The sequence below is a fragment of the Mustela putorius genome, unplaced genomic scaffold (genome assembly GCF_011764305.1).
Source record: "Mustela putorius furo isolate JIRA1106 unplaced genomic scaffold, ASM1176430v1.1 tig00000585_pilon_pilon_pilon, whole genome shotgun sequence".
NCBI classification, from domain to species: domain Eukaryota; kingdom Metazoa; phylum Chordata; class Mammalia; order Carnivora; family Mustelidae; genus Mustela; species Mustela putorius.
Window position 1 is genome coordinate 12,487,551 of NW_025421424.1, and position 26,656 is coordinate 12,514,206.

Here is a 26,656-nt window from a genome sequence, read left to right on the forward strand (position 1 = left end):
TTCTTTTTTTTTTTTTTAAGATTTTATTTATTTATTTGACACAGAGATCACAAGTAGTCAGAGAGAGTGGGAGGAAGCAGGCTCCCGGCTGAGCAGAGAGCCCGATGCAGGGCTCGATCCCAGGACCCTGAGATTATGACCTGAGCCGAAGGCAGAGACTTTAACTCACTGAGCCACCCAGGTACCCCAGAAAACACATTCTTATTAAAAAAAAAAAAAAACTTTAAGTGCTGGAATGGAAGAAGTTACAAGACAGAAAGGAAAAGAAAATTTCTCAGGGGAAAGGATGACTAAACCGAATGCTTAATGCTGTATAAGTTGACAGGACAAGGGAAGGGGGAAGCATATGCATGGCAGAGGAAATACCAAGTCACAAGGCAAAGAGCATAAAATAGCAGAGTACATTCCAGGAGGTTTCTGAGGGCAGTAAGTCTGAAGCGTAAGAATTAAGTGAGTCTGAGTGTGAGCATGTACAGATGATGTCCGAGATGGTCTAAATGCTAGCTAAAGACTTTCATCTCATTTTCCTTAACAGACAATAGATAGCTGCTGAAGGACTAAAAGTGGGGGAATGATCATGTCTGAATTTCAGAATGATCCTATGGCAATAATATAGAGGACGGATAGAGGGAGACATCAGAGGCAGAGAATAAAAGGTAAGAGGCCAGTACAGGTTTTAAGTAAGAAATAATGAAGGCATAACCTAAGGCACCTGCCTTGTGAATGGAGAGAAGGGATGGTTTTTAAATAAGAAAGGAGAAATCAGGATTTGTCAACTGCAGCAGACGCTGTTTTTCGCCTCCCCACCATCATCCAATGTTCTTATATTCCTTGTTAGCAGAGCCCTGATTTTATTCAAGTGTCCACCCTTAGCTCATCCATGTGCAAAAGGAAAGTAGCCCAACCTTTAGCTCATTGTCAAACTGATGAGTCTAAACTAGTCATGGCAATTCATTCCTACCACCCATGCCTGGTTTAGGAGTGGCCATATCATCAGTTGTGGCCAATGAAAGTTATGGGGAAATCTTCTGAGGGCCAACTAGGAAAAATTTTTTCACTCAGAGATTTTCTCACTCAGCTGGATTTTGTCATATGTGAATGTGTGGACTAAAACTCAAGCCACCTGGTGATCATGAGAAGAGCTGGGCAAGGATAAAACCATGACACAGTGAATGGAAGAATGAAAAGAGAAAAGTAACATGGGTTCTTGATGATGTCCTTTAGTGAGTGGATTAACTACTCCTGGAGCAGCTCTAGCTCACATCTGCAGCTCTGTTTCATATCTACTTGCTCTGTGAGATTAAAAACAAACAAACAAAAAAAAAAACAAAACCCCTCTAGGTGAGGATGGTGATCTGTTACTTGTAGCAAAGAACATCCTAACTGACACTGCAACCACATAGTTTTAAGGACTTAAGAGTTGATGGTTAAGCTGGTATCCTGGTGCAGATGACTGAATTGACAGAGATACCATCAGAGATGAAAATAAAAGAGGAGTATGTGTGTTTCTGGCAGTATTACTAATTCCTTCTATTCATCAAAAAGGTGAGCACACAAATCATTAGTAATTCCATATAGCTAGTAGAAGTATAAAGAATTGTAGTGTACTACATACAGACTGCTAAGAGAACACAGAGGAGAGGTCCTGTTCCACTGAGTGGTGAGGGGAGGCAGGATTAGTAACACTTCCCAGGGGAGACAGTATTAACAGATGCTATTACTTAATGGAAACCAGAGATGATCTTCTAGTAGGGAAGCTGAAATGTAAGAATAACATCTTATAACCAGTTTTTAGGAAGAATGTGCCTATAATTTATTGCTGGATCCAACTGTTCAATCTCCAAGTTGCTTTATTTAAAAACAGCCAAATTGGGGTGCCTGGGTGGCTCAGTCTGTTAAGCGTCTGACTCTCGATTTCATCTCAGGTCATGATCTCTCGGTTGTGGGATGGAGCCCTGCTTGGTGGGGAGTCTGCTCTTTCCCCCACTTGCACTCTCTAAAATAAATAAAAATCTTAAAAAATAAATAAATAAATAAATAAACAAACAAATAAAAACAGCCAACCTGAATAGCAATTAGGAGAGCAAACCATTTAATTTTTAAGCTTATAAGTAGCAGTGAGTAATATTACAAGTTCCAAAAGAGTTAAAAAACATCTACTTACCTTTGCATAAGCTTTTCCACCTTTCAATTCCTGTGAAAGATAAAAAACACTATAAGGATATCATATGATTAAAGATTTAAAATTAGGAACAACTGGGTGGCTCAGTTGATTAAGTGTCTGCCTTAGGCTCAGGTCATGATCCCAGGGTCCTAGCGTCAAGTCCCACCCACATTGGGCTCCCTGCTCAGTGGGGAGCCTGCTTCTCCTCCTGCTTGCTGCTTCCCCTGTTTGTGCTCTCTCTCTCTCTCTCTGACAAATAAAATGAATAAAATCTTAAAAAAATAAAGATTTAAAATTAAACACAAATAAAATAATCCTGAAGTAGATATTTACATATTTACATGCTTAATAAATATTGACAGTAAATTTCTAATGATCCTAAATTCAACTATTTGGATGGCTACCCTACCCCTATTCCCCAAATTGTCAGAAGTTTAATTGAGAATTTAACTTAAATCTGAAAAAGGGAAATGGTAAGAAGACAAGCTAATTTTTAATCTATTCTGAAGAAGAAATTGCCAAAGAGTACCCTAGATACACCGTAAGAACCCAAATCATCAAAGAAAGGTTAAATTATTTACTTATTAGTAAGCACGTGAATGAAATTGTGGAAAGATTTTATAAAGAGTTGAAACTCCCACCCCACAGACAACTACTGTTACCAACTTTTAGGAACAAACCAAAAGATGCCTTTTACTCAAATGTACCATACTACACACACTGTTATTTTTTTTTTCTTTTAAAGATTTTGTTTATTTATTTGACAGAGAAAGAGACAGCAAGAGAGGGAACACAAGCAGGGGGAGTGGGAAAGCAGGCTTCTTTCAGAGCAGAGAGCCAGATGTTGGTGTTCTATTTCAGGACTGTGGGATCATGACCTAAGCTGAAGGCAGACGTTTAACTGATTGAACCACCCAGGTACCCCTACACACACTGTTTTACATCTTACTTTCTTCTACTTATATATGATATTGTCCATGTTAATATAAATATATGTGTGTGTGTGTGTGTGTGTGTCACACACACACACAATACCCATGTTAGTATAGTAGACTCCCTCTTAACTAATGTGAACAAGACAGGCAAAAGTAAAAAATAATTAAAAAAATGTATAGGCATCTTGACATTTTATTTTATTTGAAACATATAACTATACAATAATTTGCCAAATCTCTGGATTTAGGACACTGCACAGTTGAGAGAATTAAGTATAAAACACTTAGAACAAAGCCCAGCATACAATATATCCTGTATGTGTGTTTGCCATTACAATTAGGGTCAGAATCTCCTCTCCCTACTCACTTTAAAAAAATTAGTTTTAGGTTACAACACAGCGATTTGACAATTCTAAATATTATGCAATGCTCATCATGGTAAGTATAGTCACCATCTGTCACCATACAATGCAATTACAAAATTAGTAATGATATTCCCCCATGCTGTACTTTTCATCTCTGTGACTTATTTCATTTCATCTCTGTGACAGCCATTTTATGACTGGAAGTTTGTATCTCGTAATCTCCTTCACCTATTTCAACCATCCCCTCATCCTCCTCCCCTCTGGCAACCACCAGTGTGTTCTCTGTACTTATGATTCTGTTTCTGGTTTTTGTTTGTTTTGTTTTTTAGATTCCACATAGAAGTGAAATCATACAGTATTTGTCTTTCTCTGATATTTCACTTAGCACAACACCCTCTAGGTACATCCATGTTGTTGCAAATGGCAAGAGTTCATTTTTTTGAATACCATTTCCATCTTTAAAGTAGTGAATCTAAGCTCTCTGCTCCTCCCTGTTTTACAGACAGCTACATCTTACAGTGCAGTGCCAGCTACGTCCCTAAGACACAATAGTGAACATAATAAATGGATTTGGCTTTACTGGGCACCTGGTCACCAGAGCTGCTTTTAACTCTGGCAAAGCAAATACTGTCACCATCAATGACCCTTCATTCACCTCAACCACATGGTCTACATGTTCCAGTATGATTCTACCCACAGCAAAGTCAATGGTACCATCAAGGATGAGAACAGGAAACTTGTCATCCATGGAAAACCTATCTCCATCTTCCAGGAGTGATACCCTGTCACCATCAAATGGGGTGATGCTAGTGCTGAGTATGTTGTGAGTCCACTGGGGTCTTCACCACCATGGGGAAGGCTGGAGCTCACTTGAAGGGTGGGGCCAAAAGGGTCATCATCTCTGCCCCTCCTGTTGATGCTTCCATGTTTGTAATGGGCATGAACCATGAGAAGTATGGCAACCCCCTCAAGACTGTCAGCAATGCCTTCTGCGCCACCAACTGCTTGGCCCTTCTGGCTAAAGTCATTCTTGACAACTTTGGCATCACGGAGGGACTCATGATTCATGACTCCATGCCATCAGTGCCACCCAGAAGACTGTGATGGACCCTCTGGGAAGCTGCCACATAATGATTGAGAGAGACTGCCCAGAACATCATCCCTGCTTCTACTGGTGCTGCCAAAGCTGTAGGCAAGATCATCCCTGAAGTGAATGAGAAGCTCACTGGCATGGCCTTCTGTGTCTCCACCTACAACACATCAATCATGGATCTGACCTACTGCTTGGAGAAAGCTGCCAAATATGATGACATCAAGCAGGTGGTGAAGTGGTAAAGCAAGCATCAGAGGGCCCCCATCAAAGGCATCCTGGGCTACAATGAATACCAGGTTGTCTCCTGTGACTATAAAAGTGACACCCATTCTTCCACCTTTGATGTTGGCATTGCTCTCCAAGACCACTTTGTCTAGCTTGTTTCTAGTATGACAATGAATTTGGCTATAGAAACCAGGTGGTGGACCTTATCATCCACATGGCCTCCAAGGAGTAAGAGCCCCCTGGACCATCAGTCCCAGCAGAACAAAAAGAGAGAGGCCTTCAGCTGCTGGGAATTCTTGCCCTAACTCATCCCCCAACATATTGAGAATCTCCTGACCTCTGAACAGTTTCCATCCCAGACCCCATGAAGAAGGGGAGGGACTTGGGGAACCCTACCTTGTCATGTACCATCAATGTATATGTACCATGTACCATGTACCCAGCGCCTCCCTCCCCCCAAAAATGGTGAATTGAAATAAGATGAGCAGCAATCTATGGTAAACTCAATTACTTATGAATATTTGCTGCCCTTCCCCTTTCCTGTCCCATTGATTTCTGGCGTGGCCATGCCACTAAATCTGCCCCATTATGAATTATTGAATTATTCTTACTATGTTATTGTCATATCCCTTAAGAGCACACTTCACTAAATAAAACAAAACTTTCTCCAGATGATCCTTGTCTCTTCTAGCTAATTCTTTGCTTCCCTCTTCAGCTAAACTGCTCAAAAACTTCTCAATTTGCTGTATCCCAATCTCTATTCAATCTATTTCTAACAGGTTTTTGTCGTCATTTTCCTTTCTGCAATGGTTCTTAAGATTACCAATGTCGTCCATTTTTGTTAAAGCCCAAAGGCTCCATCTCCATCTTACTTAACCCCCCAAGAACATCTGACAAACTTGGCCACTCCACCTCCTTTCTTACATGATATTTTTTTTCCCTAACATTCCATTGTGCCACAATTACTTGGTTTTACTCCCATCTCACTGGCTGCTCCTTCTCACTTTCATTTGCTGGACCTACTTCTGTATTCAACGTCTGTAGAAAGAATGCTAGCTGTACTCCAACCATCCATTCCCCTGCTCTCTGAAGTAATAGAAAACTGTATTTTTACATGGGCATCTGGCACCCCAAAATAATGACAATAATTTAAAAATTTTTTTAATTTAAATTCAATTTAAGTAACATATAGTGTATTATTAGTTTCAGAGATAGAATTCAATGCTTCATCAGTTGCATACAACACCCAGTGCTCAGTACATCACATGCCCTTCTTAATACCCAAGCCCAGTTACCCCATCCCCCCACCTACCTCCCCTTCAGCAACCCTGTTTTTTCCCTATAGAGTCTCTTATGATTTGCCTCCTTGTTTTCATCTTATTTTATTTATCCTTTCCTTCCCCTATGTTCATCTGTTTTGTTTTTTAAATTCCACATACAAGTGACATCATGTGGTATTAGGACAACATTTTATACCTTCCTGTTGTGCTATGGCAGTGTGCTAAGAACTCACCAAAAGGATATAAGAAGTGATACATATGAATTCTTGCTCATCTCCTGCTAACTATAATTTATACTACCTCTGAGTGTTGGAATGATCCAGGATTTGGTTCAGGGCTTGTTATCGTCTATGTCTATACTTTCCCCCATTCAAGTCTGTAGTTACTGTTTTGTTTGTTTTGGGAGAGAGAGAATGAGAGGGAGAGAAAATCCCAAGCAGGCTCCATTCTCAGTGTGGAGCCTGATGTTGGGCTCTATCTTGCAACCCTGAGATCATGACCTGAGCTGAAACTGAGATGGACACTTAACTGACCAAGCCAACCAGGCATCCCAGATCTGTAGCTTTAAATAAAAACTGTATGCTGGTAACTTTCATGTCTCTGTCTCTAGTCTGACTTCTCCCCTGAGTGCCAAACTGGTTCCTTTAAATGACTACTGGACATTCCTACTTGGTATCTCATAGACACTTCCAATGTAACATGGCCAAAATTAGGCCTGCTGATTTCTGCTTATCAGTCCCCCAAATTATTTCACTCTGAGCTCTTGTCATTTCAATAAATAGTATAATTATCTTCTTATATGCTCAGGCAAAGGTCTAAGATTTATCTTCAATTTTTTCCCCTCATTTACCACATCCAATCCATTAGTGGGGGTCTTCCTCCAGAAATATATCCCAAATTATACAGTCTCTTTGGTTATAACTCCATGGCAATATAAGCATTATTCACCTGAACCATCCCCACCACCTATGTGGTCTATCTACAATGCATCCTCTACACAGCATCAAAACTGATTTTTGAAGATCATATCCCTCCTTAGTAAAATCCTCAAATGGATTCCAACTGTAATTAGAATAAAATCCAAACTCCTTACCATGTCCTATAGGGCCCTATATGATCTAGTGCCTCTATCCTCATCACCAAGAACTTTCCCTCTCCATCTTTTCCATCTTCCAACCCGATTGGTCTTCCATCATTTAAACATGACAGATTTGGGGCGCCTGGGTGGCTCAGTCTGTTAAAGCCTTCAGCTCAAGTCATGATCCCAGGGTCCTGGAATCGAGCCCCGCGTTGGGCTCTCTGCTCCCAGGGAGCCTGCTTCTCCCTCTCTCTCTGCCTGCCTGTGATTTCTGTCAAGTAAATAAATAAAATCTTTAAAAAAAAAAAAAAAGGACAGATTTGTTGTTTAACCTAAGTGGGGTTTATAATACTTTTCAATCAGTGGCTTGATATTTTTCATCTTTTTAGAACATTCTCAGCCACAATCTCTTTCCACTCCCTCAAAGGCTCCAATTACATATATGTTAGACCTTTATACTATTTCTCATGCCTTACATTCTTTTTTGTATTTTCTACTCTCTTTCTGTGATTTTGTCTGGGTATTTTCTTTTGTCTTATTTTCCAGTTTACCAAACCTCTCTTCAATTTTGGTAAGCCTGCTGTTAAAGCCATCTGTTGAGATTTATTTTTATCTATTTAGCTTTATTTATTATTAAAAACAATTTTTTTAAAGTAATCTCTACACCCAACATGGGGCTCAAACTCACAACCCCAAGACTAAGAGTCCCATGCTTTACTAACCAAGCCAGCTGTTAATAAATAATAAATTGTCTATTTATTTTAAATTTTAGTTATTTCTTCTTGGTTCTAAAATTCAGTTTTTTTTAATAGTTTCTAGTTCTCCAATAAAATTCCCCATATTGTTCACTCATTATAGTTACTGTAAAAGTTTGTCTCTGATCTTCCTAAAACCTGTATCTTCCATGAGTCTGTTTTCATTATCTAGTTTCCTTTTGATTTTTGGTCATGCCATCATGTCTTTTGGATGTTTGGTAATTTTTGTGCATGATAACTTAATTTAAGGCTCCGAATAATGTTATTTTCCTTCAGAGAAGATACATACTTGCTTCTGGCAAGTTCTGAAAGGGGCAGATCACCTTCATATAAGCAGGGATTAAGCTGATAAGCTAAGTTTCAATCTTTGTAAGGGCTGACCTACATCCACTACACTCCTTCTAGGCTGAAACTCTTAGGGAGTCCCAGTGAAAAGTTTGGGGTATTTACAAAGGCCCTTCCTGCTGATGGGTACTGGACTCCACTTTTTGTCCCTTTAGTCTTGTAAAATTGCTGGGATCTCAGCTAGCTTCTCCTCAGCCATTGCTTTCAGCTCAGCTTCTTAACCATTGCTTGCAACTTAGCAAATGCTTTGAGGGGGAAAAGCAACACCAAATGTCAGGCTCATCTCTTTATCCTTCCCTTGTCTATGATTCTAATCTTCTTAAGTCCTTTCTGCCTTGGCAGCTTCTGATGCCTTCAAGCAGCGTTTTTAATATTGTGTCTAACTTTTCTGGGCTGTTTTCAGAGGGACGACGGGTGGTCTTTAATAACCTGGTACATTAATTTCAGAAACATAAATCCCCAGGTTTATTATAATCTTGGGGCCTGTTATGGATTGCATTGTGCATTTCTCCTCCCACTCCACCCCCCCGCCAAGATATGTTGAAGTCCTAATCCTCAGTACCTTGGATGTGATCTTATTTGGATATACATAGGTAATCCAGTTAGAATATGGTCTTAATCCAACATGACAGGTGCCCTTATTTTTTTTTTTTTTAAAAAAAAGGAGATTTTGAACATAGTCACAGACACACACAGCGGGAAAACGGGGAAAACGATGTGAAGACACAAAAGAAGAAGGCATCCATGTAACTGGAGTGCAGCATCTAGAAGCCAAGGAATGCCTCAACTACCAGAAGTTAGGAGAAAGGGATGGAACAGTTTCTGGAGCCTTTACAGCATAGCCCTGCTGACACCTTGATTTTCACTTTTGACCTCCAGAACTAGAAGACAATACCTCTGTGCTGTTTTAAGCTACCCAGTTTGGGGTACTTTGATAAAGCAGCTCTAGAAAACTAATACAGGGCCTTTTTACTTTCAGGTATGGGATAGTTACTTTCATGTGCCAACTTGCTGGGCCATGGGGTGCCTAGATATATGCTTAAACACTATTTCTGGCTATGTCTGTAAGGGTGTTTCGGGATAAGATTAACATTTTAATCAGTCAAGGAAAGAGGAAAGCAGATTGCTTTCCTCAGTGTGGGTGGGCATCATCCAATCTGCTGAGGGTCTGAACAGAAGAAACAGGCTGAGGAAGGTTAAATTTGCTCTCTTTACCTGACTGTTTGAATTAGGACATCAGTTTTCTCCCACTTTAAGACTAGGACTTACACCATCAGCACTCCTAATTAAATTAACTCAGGCTTTGACTTGGAGTTACACCATTAGTTTCCTGGTTTTCAGCCCTTGGACTGAGACTGGAATTACACCATCAGCCATCTCCAGCTTGCAGATGGCAGATGGTGGGAGTTCTTGGCCTGTGTACACAAATTCCTTATAATAAATCTATATCTATATAGCTACCTCTCCACTCTATTGATTCTGTTTCTCTGGAGAACCTTGACTGTATGAGTTAATACAAGGTCCTACTCCTTTAAGAATGGTCCCTAGATCTTTACATGGGTGCCTCCTCTTCAAGTGTTACCTTTCAGGGAAGTCTCCCCTAATTTTCTAAAATGACTTCCTCTCCCTGAGTTATTCTCTATTATCTCACTGTATTTTACATACAACACTTAATGACCATCTGAAAACAATTTGATTTGGTTACATGCTTACTCTGTCTTTCCTATCACTCTTTTCCCCAGCTTCAACCAGACAACAGAGTCCTTGGGGGCAGAAACTCATTCCAGTTCACCACTGTCCTTTCAGTGCCTAGAATAGTATCTGGCACTTTTAGGAGCTCACATATTTGTTGACAGGTGATGGACTGCTTCCCTATGTCCTAGGCAACAGAGTGCCTTATCAAACTTTTTGATCTTTGTTAAATTTATAGGTAAAAAATGGTGCCTTATTTGTAGTTTTAACATACATGAGTGAGACTGAGTAATTTTTTTTTGTAGGTTTGAAAGCTATTTATATTTTCCACTTTGTGAAATATATATTTCATCCTTGCCTATTTTTCTAAAGGGTTATTGATCTTTTCTTCTTATTTGAAGGAGCTCTTTCCCTCCCAAGGAAATTAGTCCTCTGACATGGTTTGCAGATGTTTTCCCTTAATTTATAGCTTTGCTTATAAAACTTTTTATAGTTTTTATAAAACTTTTATAGTTTTTATAAAACTTGCTTATAAAACTTTCTGCTATATAAAACTTTTTCTTGCAATGCATAAAATGTTCATATAGATGAGTTTACTAATTTTTCTTTATGGGTTCTTACTTTTATTGTCATGTGGCCTTTTCTATTTTCTCATTGGTTGAAAGATAGCAACACTGGAGTAATTCCCTTGGATCTAAAGATGGGCACCATATGGTGAAGATGGCAGAGCTGCTCTACCACCCCAGGATCCCTTGGCTATTACCCAAGAAAGACATAAACTTCTGTCCTGTTTACATCATTGTATATTTGGGTATCTACTTCAGCAGCTTATTGTATGTGCCCTAACAAATACACCAAACCATCACAATCTGAGGAACTGGTTTGTTTCACCTACCTTAAATTACAAAATAATTAGCTGTTTGTTTTTTGTAATAGACTGAGGGTCTTTAATTAGCAGTTACACTTTAAACTGGTCATATGCTTTCTTTTTATTAAAATTCAAAAGACTGGTCATCTTTCAAAAATTATGAGAACTCCATTTAGTAAAGTTTTCAATATGAGTTGCAGCAGCAATTAACGCAGAAAGAGAAGGTAGGATGCTTTATTTCTATCTCAGTTAATCCTCATAACTTTTAGAGAAAGCAATTATTATACTCTTAGGTTAAATGAAGAAACTGATTTTGAGGAAGTCAGAGAACTGCCTAAGGACTCCAAGTTAATAGGCAGCATATCTGGACTCAAACCTAGGTCATTATGATGACATACACACTTTCACTGCATTATCCTTCCTTTAGGGAATCCTTGATGCAATTATTATTATTTTTTTAAAAGATTTTAAACATTTTTTATTTGTCAGAGAGGGAGAGAGAGCACAAGCAGGGGCAGTGGCAGTTAGAGGGAGAAGTAGGCTCCCCACTGAGCAAGGAGCCCCATATGAGACTCGATTCCAGGACCATGACCTGAGCTGAAGGCCGACACTTAACTGACTGAGCCACCCAGGGGTCCCCTTGATGCAGTTATTGCTGCTCCAATTTAGACTGCTTTACAGGTCTATTTTCATTAAAGTCTTGAAACCTATAAAATGTATATACGTATTTACATCTTAACTGAGTAGATTAAGCAATATAACAAAATATAGCTACACACAACACAGTGCTATCAATTCACTCAAAAAGTAGAGAAAGTAAATTAAAAATACAACTTTTTATCTGATAAAGAAGGACGTAAGACTGGAAAGGAAAAGAACAAGGCAAGGGACTCCTGCTTTTCATTCTAAGTTCTTCCCTTTATTTTTGAACATGTATATGTATTATATTGGTAATTTAAAAAATGTATATAAAATGTAGTGGCACCTGGGTGGTTTAGTCAGTTAAGTGTCTGCCTTTGCCTCAGGTCATGGTCCTGGGGTCCTGGGATTGAGCCCCACATCATTGGGCTCCCTGCTCAGTGGGGAGTCTTCTTCTCCCTCTCCCTCTGCCTCCTGCCTTCGCTGCTTGTGTTATCTCTCTTAAATAAATAAATAAAATCTTCTAAGGTTAGAAAGGTTACATTTTAAAGCCAATAGTTTCATTCACCTGTAGTGGTTACAAATGGATTCCCTCTTTTTCACCCCCAGAAAAGTAGGATCACATATTTCTATATATATTAAGTTGATCCACCTGAGATTACCATCTTTGTAGGTTACTAGGAACATGCCTCAACCTAAAGTGGAAAGGAAATGATATAAAAAACAAAACAGGGCCTTGGAATTAGAAAGATTTTTGTTTGAGTCCCATTTTGCCATTTCCTAGCTATGTGAACTTGGGCAAATGATGACCTTTCTGAACTTGAGTTTTCCCGAAATTACAAAAATAACACCTATTTTCATGGTTGTTTTTGGACATAATATACGTAAAGTTCCTCAAATAATGCCTAACAATGAGAAATTTAATGAATGGCAGGATAAAGATAGAAACCCCCCAAATAATACAAACAGATCAATACTTCACTGTGTATTCATAGTGAGATAAGTTTCTTGAGTAATACTTTATGACTTCAGGTTTTCTTAAATCCTATTTGTCACAGTAATTTATATTATTGCTGCAAGTGTGAGGTGGAATTACATGTAACAGTTTTAATGATGAAATAGAGCTAAATAAAGTGAGTCAGTGACTATGGAACTAATTATGGTTTCTGAAAGGGGAGATGTAATTGGCTATTTTTATACCTTCCTCACAGATACTCTGTAGATACAAGGATCCAGGATGCCAGTCGCGGCACTTGCACTCATTTTGCACATAAACGAGAACTTCTTCCTCCAGTGAACACAGTTTGCTTGTACCACTTCCCTGAATGGGGAGAGGGGACAGAAACAATTAATTACTATTCAAGACGGGTTAAAAAAAAGCACACACACTCTTTCACTCAGGTCTACAATGCAAAAGTGACAGACTAAAAGCTAGTATTTGGAAACATGAAGAAAACAAACTTCTAACAATATGATATGAAAATCTCTAGGTTTTCATTATCCACAGAAGCTTAAATTTTTTAAAAAAGTGAAATTACTTATCAATTTACATCAATATAAATTGAAGCTTCACTACTCATTCATTTAGCACATAATACGTATGTATTTCTGGTGTGCTGACTATGTGCTAGGTGTGTGAGATACGAAGACGAGAACAATAGTGTTCCTAACCTTATAGGACTTGTAGTTTACAGTTAGTATCAGAGACAGAAATGTAAACAAATACTTATTCTGAAATGAACTACTGCTATAGTTTTAATCCTGTTCCAGGCATAACAGCTACAGCAGCTACCACTTGCTGTCTGCTTACCCCATGGTATTTAATCTCATAGCAACCCTAGGAGGTAGCTGGCATCCACTTTCTAGATAAGAAAGATGAAGCCCAAGGAGAAAAGATAACTCAAGGTCATTTAGGCAGTAAGTCCCAGCACTAGCATTAAACCAGGACCGTTTAACTCAAAAGCTTACTTGTCCACAAAGAAAAGTTTGTATTTTCCCCACAAACTCTGCTCTTTCAAGTTTCTAGGCTTTTGTACCTGCTGTTCCCGCTACTGTTTTGTGTAAGTGTAGAGGGCTTGGCTGTCAAACGGAAGGACAATGATTCCTCCAACACAGTTAGAAAAGAAAGGCAAAGGGTGAAAATAGAGAAAAAAACTGGAGAAACCAAAAGGTAAAGGCAAGAGATCCCAGGTTGAATAATTTTTTTATTTTCTTAGGAAAGGAAAAGGTGACATTATTTCTATTGAATGACAGGAGACGATGAGTGAGTTGAAAATTTAGATAAAGGCTGAGGACAGTTAGGAATAACTGATGTGGTGAATGTGATAGGCAACTGGTAGCTGCCTCAGTGAATAAAATGAATTTGTACTGGGACCAATCAGTCCGGTTTTATGGATTTGTCTATCAACATACAGAAATCCAAGAATAGGAATTACAAAGTGAAAAGTCATTTAAAAACCATAATCAAGTATGTTTTTATATGTGGTATGCACATGCATGTTTACTTATACACATATAAATAGACACAAAGAGGAGAGGAGGGCATGTATTTTATTCTAGGTTTCAATGTGGTAACTTCAGACATTTTTTTTTCATTAGAAACCTTTAGTGATTGGGGCATCTAGGTGGCTCAGTTAATTAAGCGTCTGACTCTTGGTTTCAACTTGGGTCATGATCTCAAGGTCATGAGATGGAGCCCTGAATTGGGCTCCATGCTTGGCAGGGAGTCTGCTTCTCTCCCTTTCCCTCTTTGCACCCCCCCCCAACTTGTGTACATTCTCTGTCTCTCTCTAAAATAAATAAAAATCTTTAAAACAAACAGGAAAGGCATATTTACAGAAATACTGATCTAGTTTGGCTAGAGAGTAGAGGAAGGCAACATTAAGTCTGGTGGGCTTGGGAAGAGATCAAAAACTTAGCACAGCATCATAAATGAGAGCAGGTAACTGAAATTATAGCTTGGAACAGAGATGAAGAAGATGTTTTCATAAAAAATGTGACATTAAGGGGCGCCTGGGTGGCTCGGTGGGTTAAAGCCTCTGCCTTCGGCTCAGATCATGATCCCAGGGTCCTGGGATCGAGCCCCGCGTTGGGCTCTCTAATCAGCAGGGAGCCTGCTTCCCGTCCTCTCTCTGCCTGCCTCTCTGTCTACTTGTAATTGCTGTCTGTCAAATAAATAAATAAAATCTTAAAAAAAAAAAGATGTGACATTAAATCTTAAAGGAATAAAAATACACTTCCATAACCCTCTGTTCCCATAATGAAAGCATATCAAAGTATAAATATCTCCAGTAAAGGTAAATATTTAAACAAATATAGAATAATGTAATATTGTAATAATGGTGTGTAAATTGCTATTATGCAGTAAAAAGGTCCTTCTTAAACTCTTCCAAAAGATAGAAGAAAGTACTTTGAAATTTATTTTATGAGGCCAGCATAACTCTGATACCAAAGCCAAAAATACCACAAGAAAAGAAAATTAAAGGCTAATATCCCTGATGAACACAGATGAAAAACTTTTAATAAAATACTGGTAAACTGAATTTCATAACACATTACAAGAATCATCCTATGCAAATCAGTGTGATAAACCACAGTAAAAGAAAGATGAAAACCACATGATCAGAGGTGTGGGAGGTTGGGGGGAGAGGTGGGTATTGGAGAGGGCACAGATTGCATGGAGCACTGGGTATGGTGCAAAAGCAAGGAGTACTGTTATGCTGAAAATTTTTTTTAAAAAAAGGTATAAAACAATAAATTTTAATTTTATTATAAATATTTATTTATTAAATATAAATATTGTTTATAGTAATATACACATTTATATTTATATAAATATAAATATTTATAAATATAAAAACAATAAATATTTAAATATTTAATTATTTTATTAAAAACAATACATTTATTTATTTATTTATTTAAGAGAAAGAATGCAAGAGAGTGAGAGTGCACACATGACTAGGGGGAGGGGCAGAGGGAGAGAGGGCAAATCCCAAGCAGGCTCCCCACTGAGTCAGAGCCCAACAAGGGGCTTAATCCCAGGACCCTAAGATCATGACCTGAGCTGAAATCAAGAGCTGGATGCCCAACTGACTGAGCCAACCAGGTGCCCCATCAAGTTGTACACCTTAAGCATATATAATTAATTTGTTAATTAGACTTCAATAAAGCTAAAAAATAAAATTTTATGGATGAAATATTTTGTGCACATTTTTATATATAATGTACATATTTTTCATGACCTGTATAGCCCCACCCAACGAAGCCACAAATAAGCTCAGATCCACTTGCTAGGAATTAAGACACTATCCAGACACATGAATACTGTCTTCCAAGGAGTAGACTGACATATATGCTAAGACTTGGGAGCAGGTTCTTATGTGAAAGTAAGAAAGTAATGAGCCAAGAGATCAGGTTGGGGTGAACTAAGGCAATGAAAAGTGTACATGATCATTAATTAACTCATGATATCACACAACAAAGAATCCTTACTGAAGGACAAACTCAGAAATGGTGAAGGCAAAAATAACAGCCAAGCAAAACACTCTGGACAATACACTGCCAACCACAGTAAACAGTAGATAAATAGTTGTTGACTGAATAAATAAATATCATGCATCAGTCACAAATAAACAGTCCCAACTACTGACTCCTGCCTATGTTATTTCACAATTATTCCTAAATCAACCCCTTTTCTGTGTCTAGCACTGCTACCCTCATTCAGTCCTTCAATTCAGTCCTCTTCCTTGAAATATGGCAACAGCCTCCTAAATGGTCCTCACTCAAATCAACCTTTTTCATTGCTACCGGAGAGCTCCTTCGAAGAAACAAATTTCACGTCATTCCTCTGTTTAAAATCCTTCTTCACTGAAGGGGGGTTCTGAGTGGCTCAGTCAGTTAAGTGTCTGACTCTTGGTTTCAGTTCAGGTCCTGATCTCAGGATTGTGGGACTGAGCCCTGCGTCCAACTCTGTGTTCAGTGCATAGTCTGCCTGAGAGTCTCTCTCCCTCTGGCTCTCCCCCTCACTCTCTCTCTACAGTAAGTAAAAAAAAAAATTTTTTTAATAATAAAATAATTCACCACTTCCCCATATCTTGGAAGATTAGCTCCAACCTACTTAACATTGCTATGATTAGGTTAGTCTCTTGACCCTGTCTGTCTCATACTGCTTCTCATTCCCCATGTACTTCACACTATTTCTCATTTGTATGCCCATTTGTATGTTCACGAGGTTTTCTTTCCTCTGTATGCCATCTACTCTCCCTTTCAACTTTCTACCTTCACCCATTTAATTCTTACTTAAGAATTAAATGACCTGCTCTAAGAAACATTCCCCAACTCAGGTTCAGTTGAAAGCCTCGTGTCATGTCTGCCTTGGTTCCCGTGAATGCCTCAATGTCTGCCATTCTGTATCCTTGGGTACTGCCACCCAGGGGAGGGGTTGCCAAGAACTGGCCAAATTGGCTTCCTCCCTCATTACATTCAGGCCTCATCTCCCAGGATGCAGTCCTACTTTCCTATTTTCTCTGCCTTGTCTCTGGCAGATGCTTCTATGATTACATATACTTCAAATGAACCAATATTTGAAACAACTTTTAAAAAATTACAAGCTTAAAAATAGCTGTCCTTTCTTAAAAGGAATTCAAGTAGAAAAAGATGATAATTTAGGGGATCTTTTTGATTTTATGTCATGAGAGTAATAGCCCTGGAATATTAAACAATTTCTCTAAAAAAGAAAGTTTTGCATGCCCAAGGCAATTACTCAGATTTTTTTGTGATAATATTTAATGTGTACACATGCACGCAAATATACATGCACATACACACAGCTGCCAGAAAGCTGTCCAAACTACAAAAACAAACAAAAAAAGTGGCAAAGCTAGTTCGTGACAGTTTGTTATACTGATGGGTTACCATGGAAACAAACTCAGACTACTTGGCAACTGAGACAAAAGTCACATTTAGTAATGTTTTCCGTTATATGAGTCATTAATTTCCTATGAGTTTTATATGGTTGCTTAACCACTTTCAAGAAACAAAGCAAAAGAATAGGATTTGTGTTGATACTGTGGAAAGTCAAGTATTTCTAAGATAAACGATAAAGTTGCTGATTGTAAAATACATAAGCAAAGGACTTAAAAGAAGATAAATGTTGCTATGACCAGTGTTTATCCTCCAAGATTAAAAAAAAGTCTAAAAAGTCTTTAAAAATTAATATAAAGTGAAAATTATGGATCCATTTTTTTATAACTTAGTTACTACACCAGCAAACTGCATTTTTAATATTCTAAGAATAACTTGCATATGTATACTCTACACATATATTTAAAATTATGCCATGCCTTGGTAATTTCAAGTATTTTAAACTTTTTAGAAACAGGGATCAAAAACTGCTGTAAGGAATGCAAGCTGTTTTGCCAGACAATATTATTGCATGAAGGTTAGGGCTTATATCCAGAGCCAGTCTGCTTGGGTTCAAATCCTGCCTCTGCTACTTGTCAGCTGTCATACTGGGCACATTCCTAACCTCTCTGCATTTCTGTCCCCTCCTCCACGAAATGGGTGGTAATAGCACCTACACCTCAAGGCAGTTTTTGGAAACTAAGTAAATTATTACACACAGTGTTTGGAACAGTATCTGGCTTACAGTGGATCTCAATAATAAATGTTAGAAGTTGCTATTATTAAGAATATAAGTAGTTCTAAGTCTACCTACATTTGTCCACCAGAGAGAAATAATGACTAAATTTATAAGTAGGGAATTTTCTTCAACAATCAAAGGAGGTTTCCATTTTCTAAGTGATATAGATTCATGAGAAAATGAACCTTTGGGAACTGAAGCAAAAAAAATATACATTTTAAGACTCCAATGATAAAACAGATCTGTAGAACTGTGACTTTTAGTTACAACACTAAGCATTCACGAATCTCTTGCACTCTAGAGGAATTTTTGACTTGTGTAACTGGGTGGACAGTACTAACATTCAGCGGAAAAAACTGAACACAGGGGATTTTCATTCATTCATTCATTCATTCATTCATTCATTCTTTCATTCTGCTGGTAGTGTTTGTGAAGGAAATGATCCAGAGTTTGGACATTTTGAGGTTGAGGAGCCTGAGAGTCCCTCATCAGAAATGTCCAGTAGGTAGACAGTTTTATAGACCTAGAATTCAAAAAGAGCACACAGCTAAAAGTACAAATGTTAAGTCCTTGGCATGTTAATGGCTATTGAGATCATGGGTATGGATAAGGCCATTCAGGGAGAGTGGGTAGAGTAGGAAGGTAAGAGGGCAGAGTTTAGAACTCTAGGGAACACGGATATGTAAGGTATGGGAGGAGAAAAGGGCAGGCAAAGGAGACCAGAGGGTAAAGGGAGAAGCAAAGGAGATCCTGCTGTCACTGAAACCAAGGAAAGGATTTTTAAGAAGGCGTTGCCCAAGAATATCAATTGTTTCAAAGAGGGCAGGTAAGATAAGGATGAAAAATCAGCAAAAATGAAGTCACAGAAAACAGGGAGAACACCAGCAAGTGTAGTTTCAATGCAAAGGTGAGGGAGGAAGGCAGATCACTACAGGAGGTAGAGATAGTAGTAGTATAGTGGAGAAAACGAGGTGGCAGTCAGATAGGGACATGGGGTAGAAAGAAGATTTCAACTAACATGCAGGAGATTTAAGCATGTTTTAGCACTGATAGGAAACAACCACTAAAAAGAAAAAGTCAAAGATTTGAGGGGGTATCAATAATGGCACCAGGGCGGACCCATCTCTGAGAATGTCGAAAGGGATGTGAACTGAACAACAGTTGGGGCTCAATAGAAGAAGGGGATCCTCTTTCATCATGAGGAAGGGAAGAGAAAACATGCTCTAATGCAGGCAAGTTTGTCCACAGATCACTGTTCATTGCCCAGAATTTTTCCTTTTCCTTTTTTTTTTTTTTTTTAAGATTTTATTTGAGAGAGAGCAGGAACTAGGTGGGCAGGAGGAGCAGAAGGTGAGGGAAAGAGAGACTCTCAAGCCGATTCCCTGCTGAGCATGGAGCCTGATGTGGGGTTTGATCCCATAACCCTGAGATGATGACCCGAGTCAAAACCAGCAGTCAGATGCTCAACTGACTGAGCCATCCAGGCTCCCCAACCTAGAACTGTCCTGGGTTCATTTAGAGACATTTCATTTAGAGACACACACTACTACTTGGCATACAGTAGGTCTCCAAATAAATGTTTGAATACCTAAATGTTCATAATCTGAATATATTTTTAAAAAAAATTGGTAGTCACATGCAAGAAAGATTGTGATTCAGTGATTTAGCAGATGTCCTAACAGGAAAAGCCATATTTTTAAAAGTATACAAAATTATGCCAATATTTATAGTATGATAACTGAGTAGTTATTTTTATGAGTAAAATATGAATTTATGTTTGCCAAAAGGGACATGTATTTAAGTTCCCATATATATATAGTCATAAATTATTTTTTCTATATACTTTTTGGTCACATTTATAAGCATTTAATAGAAACCATTAGGATAATATAAAAAAGGAAGACTAGCACCCAGTTCAACTGTCAGTTAACACAGTTTTTCTGTTTATAACTTCTCAGCTTAACAGCCAGTGAAAGAAAAGCAGGATGATATACAGAAAGAGCAAAGGATAGAAAATCAAGATGTTTTCTATTATGAACTAGATAAGTGAGTTGTAACTAGTCATTTAACCTAACAGTTCAACATCTTCATTTAGAAACAAGTGTTTAAGTAGATGCTAAAATTTCATGATCCTCATGTATCAAAGTAAGTATTTTTGACAAGAATATATATTTTCTAATTTTATTTATTTATTTGATACACAGAGAGAGAAATCACAAGGAGGCAGAGAGGCAGGCAGAGAGAGGAGGGGAAGCAGGCTCCCTGATGAGAAGAGAGCCCAACGTGGCCCTCAATCCCAGGACCCTGAGATCATGACCTGAGCCGAAGGCAGAGGCTTAACCCACTGAGCCATCCAGGCGCCCCTAACAAGAATATTTTATCACCCAAGAAAATTAATTTATTTTGCTGTAAATATACACATTCTAATAGCATTACTTTCCTACTTTCTCGAGAGGACAGTAAAGATGAAGGAAACATTAAAAAAAAAATGAAGTAACAGAGAAAAACCCATTCCTAATCTAAGGAAAGATCTTATACTACAAATTTAAGAATACACAAGATAGTTTCAGAAAATTTAACAAAAATTACACAGAACTTAAAAAAAAAAAAAAAAAAAAAAAGGAGCCGCCTCAGCAGCAGCTGGCCAACAGGACCCCCAAAGTCTGTCTGGAGCAAGGTGCTGCAGAGCGATGCAGCCTGGGAGGACAAGGACGAATTTTTAGATACAATCCGCTGGTTCCAACAGATCATCCCTGTAGTCCTAGGTGTCATTTGGGGAGTGTTAACCATTGTGAGGTTTCCTGGGAATAGCAGGATTCTGCTGATCAGTGCAGGAGTCCTGGACCTCTAATGCAGCAACTAGGAGAGGAAGAATATGGTGGCACATGGGAGCTCACAAAAGAAGGGTTTATGACATCTGTTGCCTTGGTCATGGTCATTTGGATCATTTTTTTACACTGCTATCCAAGATGAATGATGGTGTACAGAACCCACCTGCTCCGTTTGGTCCAAAGGAGCCTCAGTTACAGCACACAAATGGGATTATAGTGGGACCATGTGGAACCGGGAAGACCCATGTTTCCTGAACCAAGAATCAGTGTGTTGGGCATCAGTGTTTTCTGCAAGGGTTGTGATCTGAAACTTTTTAAGGGAAGTGTTTCTGAATGGTCTACTGCCAACCATTTCTTCTTGGATATCATCATGAAACACGTGTTTGCTGATGGGAGCTGTTGTTTAATTTGATGCACCTCTGGATCCAAATGAAGCATTAAACTGTCCTCCTCACTTCTCCACCAGGTGTACAGTTTTTTAAACTATCAGTGGCATTTCAAGTCCTCTGCAAACAGTGTGGTTGTGTGTGTGTCGGCCACAGCACAGTAGAAGCAGCGTATAATAACAGTTCCACTGTAGAATGTTTTTGGGTACTTGAATAAGTCAAAATTTTAATTGAGGAAAAAAGAAAACTACACAAAGCTTCCCTATTTCAATAAGGTGAAATCTTTCATAAACACATGTACTTAAAATCAAGTTATATACATAGGAATGAAAATATGTTCTCTACAACTCTTAAAGGGAAAAGGGATTAACTTCACAGAACTAATAAGCAGATGTGAACTGTGGATTCTATGCCTAGTCCAAACTACCCATTGTGTTTGAAGGAAAAAAGAATATTTCTGTCAGACACGCAAGGACTAAAAAAACCCAAACAACAACAAAACAAAGCAAAGCAAAGCAAAAAGTTACTACACAGGTATCCTTTCTAAATAAGACAAGAACGTTGTGCAAGAATAAGAAACATGAATCAAAAGACCTTAAGAATCAAAAAAAGGGCAAGAAACCAAGTTACTGAGTTACCTATTCTTTCAAAAATACTTTGCTTTTGAAGAAAAGGACTTTTTGTTCTTTCTGCATAGTCTAAAAACGTGTAAAAATAACAGCTGTAAACATCTTGGATCTTCCATCACATATTCAATTAGCCACTTTCCACATCAAGAAATGGCATGGTTCCATTTTGTCTGTAGATTAAATGGCCAATTCTTCAACTGCAACCTCAGCCCTCACGGCCTGCCCTTAACCTCCCAAATTTGATTCCTTGCAATTTATTTTCACTGACTCTTTACTAAACTGAATTACCTACTATTTCCTACCTGGGCTATATGTCCCTGCACTGCACACCTGCCTTCGGGATATTTTCTCCTTTGTGGTGCCTCCCAAATGTGCTCTGTTCTTTTCTTACCATCCAACCCAATCTACACAGTCTACTGGGGAGGGAAAAAAGTTTAGGCTCAGAAGACTTGGGCTCAAGTCTAGTTTCTTTTTTTTTCTTTTCTTTTTTTTTTTTAAAGTAGGCTTCACACCCAGCATGGAGCACAGTGTGGGGCTTGAACTCATAATCCTGAGATCCAGACCTGAGTTGAGATCAAGAGCTGAAACTTAACCGACTGAGCCACCCAGGTACCCCAAAATCAAATGATATCTAATTTTTATATATATATATATATATGTATGTTATATAGATAAGTCATATATAAAATATAATTACTTACATTATTCATATATAAATCATATATCTATAGTACTATGATTTTACATATATATAGCACTGTGTAAAGAACAAAATGTTGTGAATCCAGACTTCACTCAAAAGCTTTTTCTATGATACAATTCCTGAGTCCCTGGGTAAAATTATTCTCCTGTTTTGATAAATTCCTGAGACATTTTATATGTGTCAGGAGCTGCCTTACAAATAAAAGATATTGAGAGCAAGAAAGATGGGACTTCAGTGAAGTTTTGCTGTGTGTTACGGAAGTACTCCCCCTTGGGTATTTTCACAAGCATAATTATTGAAAGGAAACTCTAGAGTATTAGAGGAGGTTTATTTGCTACAGTAATATTAAGTAGTGAATTCAAAAGAACATGCATGCCCATTAGGACTGATCTGGAGATACAGATAAGGAGGAGAAGAATGTAGAATGCTTATATTCTTGAAATCTGGAGTGAAATGAGCTAGTGACACAGCTGGAATGCAACAAAACAGCAGGAAAACTGTGCTGTGAAGGCTCTACTCTGGCTGTCTTGGTAATTCTTAAAAATAATGTTAATAATATAATAGTGAGGAAAAACTAATGCAAAACAAGTGAATTAAAATAAGTCATGGCAACACAGTCTGGTGAATGCTACTTTGAAGGGAGGTCTGGGGACGAGATGGAAGAGAAATATCTGGATGGCAGCAAAAGGATGCGGTCCAGGGTAGAACAGAGAAGGACAATACTGAGCCTGTGGCTGGGAGATTTCTTGAGTGGCAGAAACCCGGGGTATCTCCTGATGACGGTTACCACAGTCAGTGTAATCTCCGTGATTATGCATCATACTGTGTTGCTTGACAGGTCTGTTACCATTCCTCACATGGAAGGAAACCCCAGGGGGACCAGAGAAGGTGAGTTAGAAAAACTGCAATGAATATTTAAATAGCTTCTCAGCTTTTTTTTTTTTTGGATGCTGGTTTTATATGGGTGACCTTAGCAAAAATAACTCTCAAATTCATTTTGGTTTACTTGGCACTCATACATTGTTTCTCAAATGAGAAGCTGGCAAGAGCTAATACAGCAGGTATTACTGAATTCCTAGTTGTTTCATGAAGGCTTACACTGTGTTACTATAATGAGAGCGCTTATAGGGTTCAGTTGTCTATAATTACAAATGCTTAGCATTGGTAACTTAATGACTGAGTTGATTTTTTCATGAATAGAAATCCATTAATAGAAATTGTAAAGGACATTTACGGTTGCTTATAAAAAGTAATTCACTAATTTAGCCTGTGAGCAAAATTTTAGATCCAATTATTTTCTTTTGCAGGGACTATGAACAATCTTTTCTATGTTCCTGGGACTGTTATTTCTAAAATTGTCTCTGCCTTGGACGCAGAGAAAATAGTGATGTTTCTAGGACACTCCACAGTCATTTGAGCTTCTGAAAGTCATTCCTTACCCATATGAAATGACCAAAATGCAGAGACCTTCATCCAGGCTGATACATCTCTGTGTAACAAGGGGTGTTTCTGTTTGTAAAACAAAACACAAAACAAAAACAAGACCTTCTGGGACCCTGACCTGGCCTCAAAAGATAACAAGACAAGATAAAATGTTAACAATCTTTTAAAAAAAAAAAGTTAACAATTCTATGTTTAGACACCAGCACTAGAGAATTCCCAGAAATTGCTATTGAAATGTAGCTGCAGTCTTTAAACAAGGAAATATATAGAATTTTAACTAGAAAGAAAATGTCACTAAATGAGTTTATTCCAATGCTATGCTAATGATGACTCACTAAAATGAAATGAAGCAAACATGTAAGGTCCAAAATCAATACTATGGTTACTTCCTCATTTCATTAAGATAAAGTAAGACGGGTGTAAGCTAGTTTCTAAGCCACAATGTTTGGGAATAGCATTTGATTAGGGAAAGCCTGAGAATTTCTTCTGAAACTAGTAAACAGGTTTCAGGAAAGGAAAAAATAATTTTTTTTTATATATAACAGAAAGGTGTTCAATCATGGATTTGTTCTAAATATTTCTATCCCTATTTTCTCTTACACTGTTTCTTTGACCCAACCTAGAATGTTTGGGTCTCCATTCTAAAAATAAATACATAAAACTACTGTTCTTTCCTGTTTCCCCCTTTTAACTAATTCATTTTTCTCCTCTTCATTAACAAAGTTCCTACAAGCACAGTTACATTCAATACTTCTGCTGCTTCACCACTTGCTCACTCCCTGACTTCCTAAATCTTGGATTCTGTTCCTATGACTCTAATGAAACTACACTCTGAAATTCACCACTGGACAGCCACATGGAAAAGGATGAAATTAGACCACTATCTTACAGCATATGCAAAAATTAACTCAAGCTGGATTAAAAACTTGAACATAAGACCTGAAATCATAAAACTCTCAGAAGAAAACACAGGTAGTAAGCTCCTTGACATAGTTCTTGATAGTGATTTTTCAGGCTTGACTCAAAAAGAAAAGGTGACAAAAACAAACAAACAGCACTACTTCAAACTGAGAAGCTTCTGCAGAGCAAAGGAAACCATCAACAAAATGAAGAGGCAGTCTACTGAATTGAATAGGAGAAAATATTTACAAATCATATGTTTAATAAGGGGTTAAGATCCAAAATTAGAACTCCTAAAACTCAATAATAAAAAAAATCTGATTAAAGAATGGGCAGAGGAAATGAGTAGACATTTTCCCAAAGAAGACATACAGATGACCAACAGATATAAGGAAAGATATTCAACATCATTAATCATCAAGCCAATGGAAATCAAAACCACAATGAGATGCCACTTTACACCTATCAGAAAGGGAAGAATCAAAAAGACAAGAAATAAATACTGGTAAAGAAGTAGAAAAAAGAAAATGCATGTACACTACTGGTGGGAATGTAAATTGGTGCAGCCACGATGGAAAACAGTACGGCGGTTCCTCAGCAAATTAAAAATAAAACTACCATAAGATCCATTTATAGAAAACAAAAACAAAAACAAAGATTATTAACAATAATAAACAAGCTTTACTTACAATAGCCAAGATATGAAAATAGCCTCAGTGTCCTGATGTATGAATGGATAAGTGGATCAAATGGGTAACTTACCAGTTATAAGTCACAAGGATATAATGTACAGCATGGTGACTATACCAGTAATACTGTATTGCATATTTGAAAATTTCTGAGAGTAGATCTTAAAAGTTTTCATCACAAGAAAAAATTTTTGTAACTACATATGGTGGCAGATGACTTATTGTAGTGGTGATGATTTTGAAATGTATACAAGTCTAAAGTCATCACGTTGTACATCTGAAACTAACATAATGTTCAATGTTAGTTATGCCTCAATAAAAAAAAAGTTCACCAGACTTGCTAATTGTCAAATAAAGAGAGTAGTTCTCACACCACTTTCTCTCTCTCATACTATGGCAGAGCTGAACACTCTCTAAAGATTTTTCTTCAGGTAGCTTCTGTGATAACCACATTTTCTTGTTAATAGATCTTTGCTACAAAGATCTATCCTCCAGCCTTTATGTTTCATTCTATATGTCATCTCTGGTTTTTATTATTTGTCCATATGGATTATTTAAAAATCTAATTATGCAATCCTGACAATCTTGCTCAGTTTCAGACATATACTTTCAGCTGCCTACCACACATCATCACAGAGCTTGCTTGTACCTCACATTCAAATGTTTGTGGGAAAGAGCTCAGAATGGGCAAGAGAAGGGATAGATTGGAAGTAATAAGAATATCCAAAACAGGGGTGCCTGGGTGGCTCAGTGGGTTAAGCCTCTGCCCTCGGCTCAGGTCATAATCCCAGGGTCCTGGGATTGAGCCCCGACATCAGGCTCTCTGCTCGGCAGGTAGCCTGCTTCCTCCTCTCTCTCTCTCTGCCTGCCTCTCTGCCTACTTGTGATCTCTGTCTCTCAAAATAAATAAATAAATAAATGAAAGAATATCCAAAACAGAAGAATTGTTATTTATAGTTCATTCATGAAAGAATACTACATTTGCCACTATTA

General features: G+C 37.9%; 1 protein-coding gene across 2 annotated transcripts in view; it reads right to left on the minus strand.

Moving 5' to 3' along the window:
* The window catches only part of FAM102B (family with sequence similarity 102 member B), an 84,126-nt gene that overhangs the window by 34,236 nt on the left and 23,234 nt on the right, over positions 1-26,656 (minus strand). For both annotated transcript variants that reach the window (XM_013048425.2, XM_004777510.2), the window contains exons 2-3: positions 12,640-12,760; positions 2,165-2,194 (exon numbers count right to left, since the gene is read on the minus strand). In XM_013048425.2, the coding sequence (XP_012903879.1) occupies positions 2,165-2,194; positions 12,640-12,760 (151 nt within the window). The remainder of the gene's footprint in view (positions 1-2,164; positions 2,195-12,639; positions 12,761-26,656) is intronic.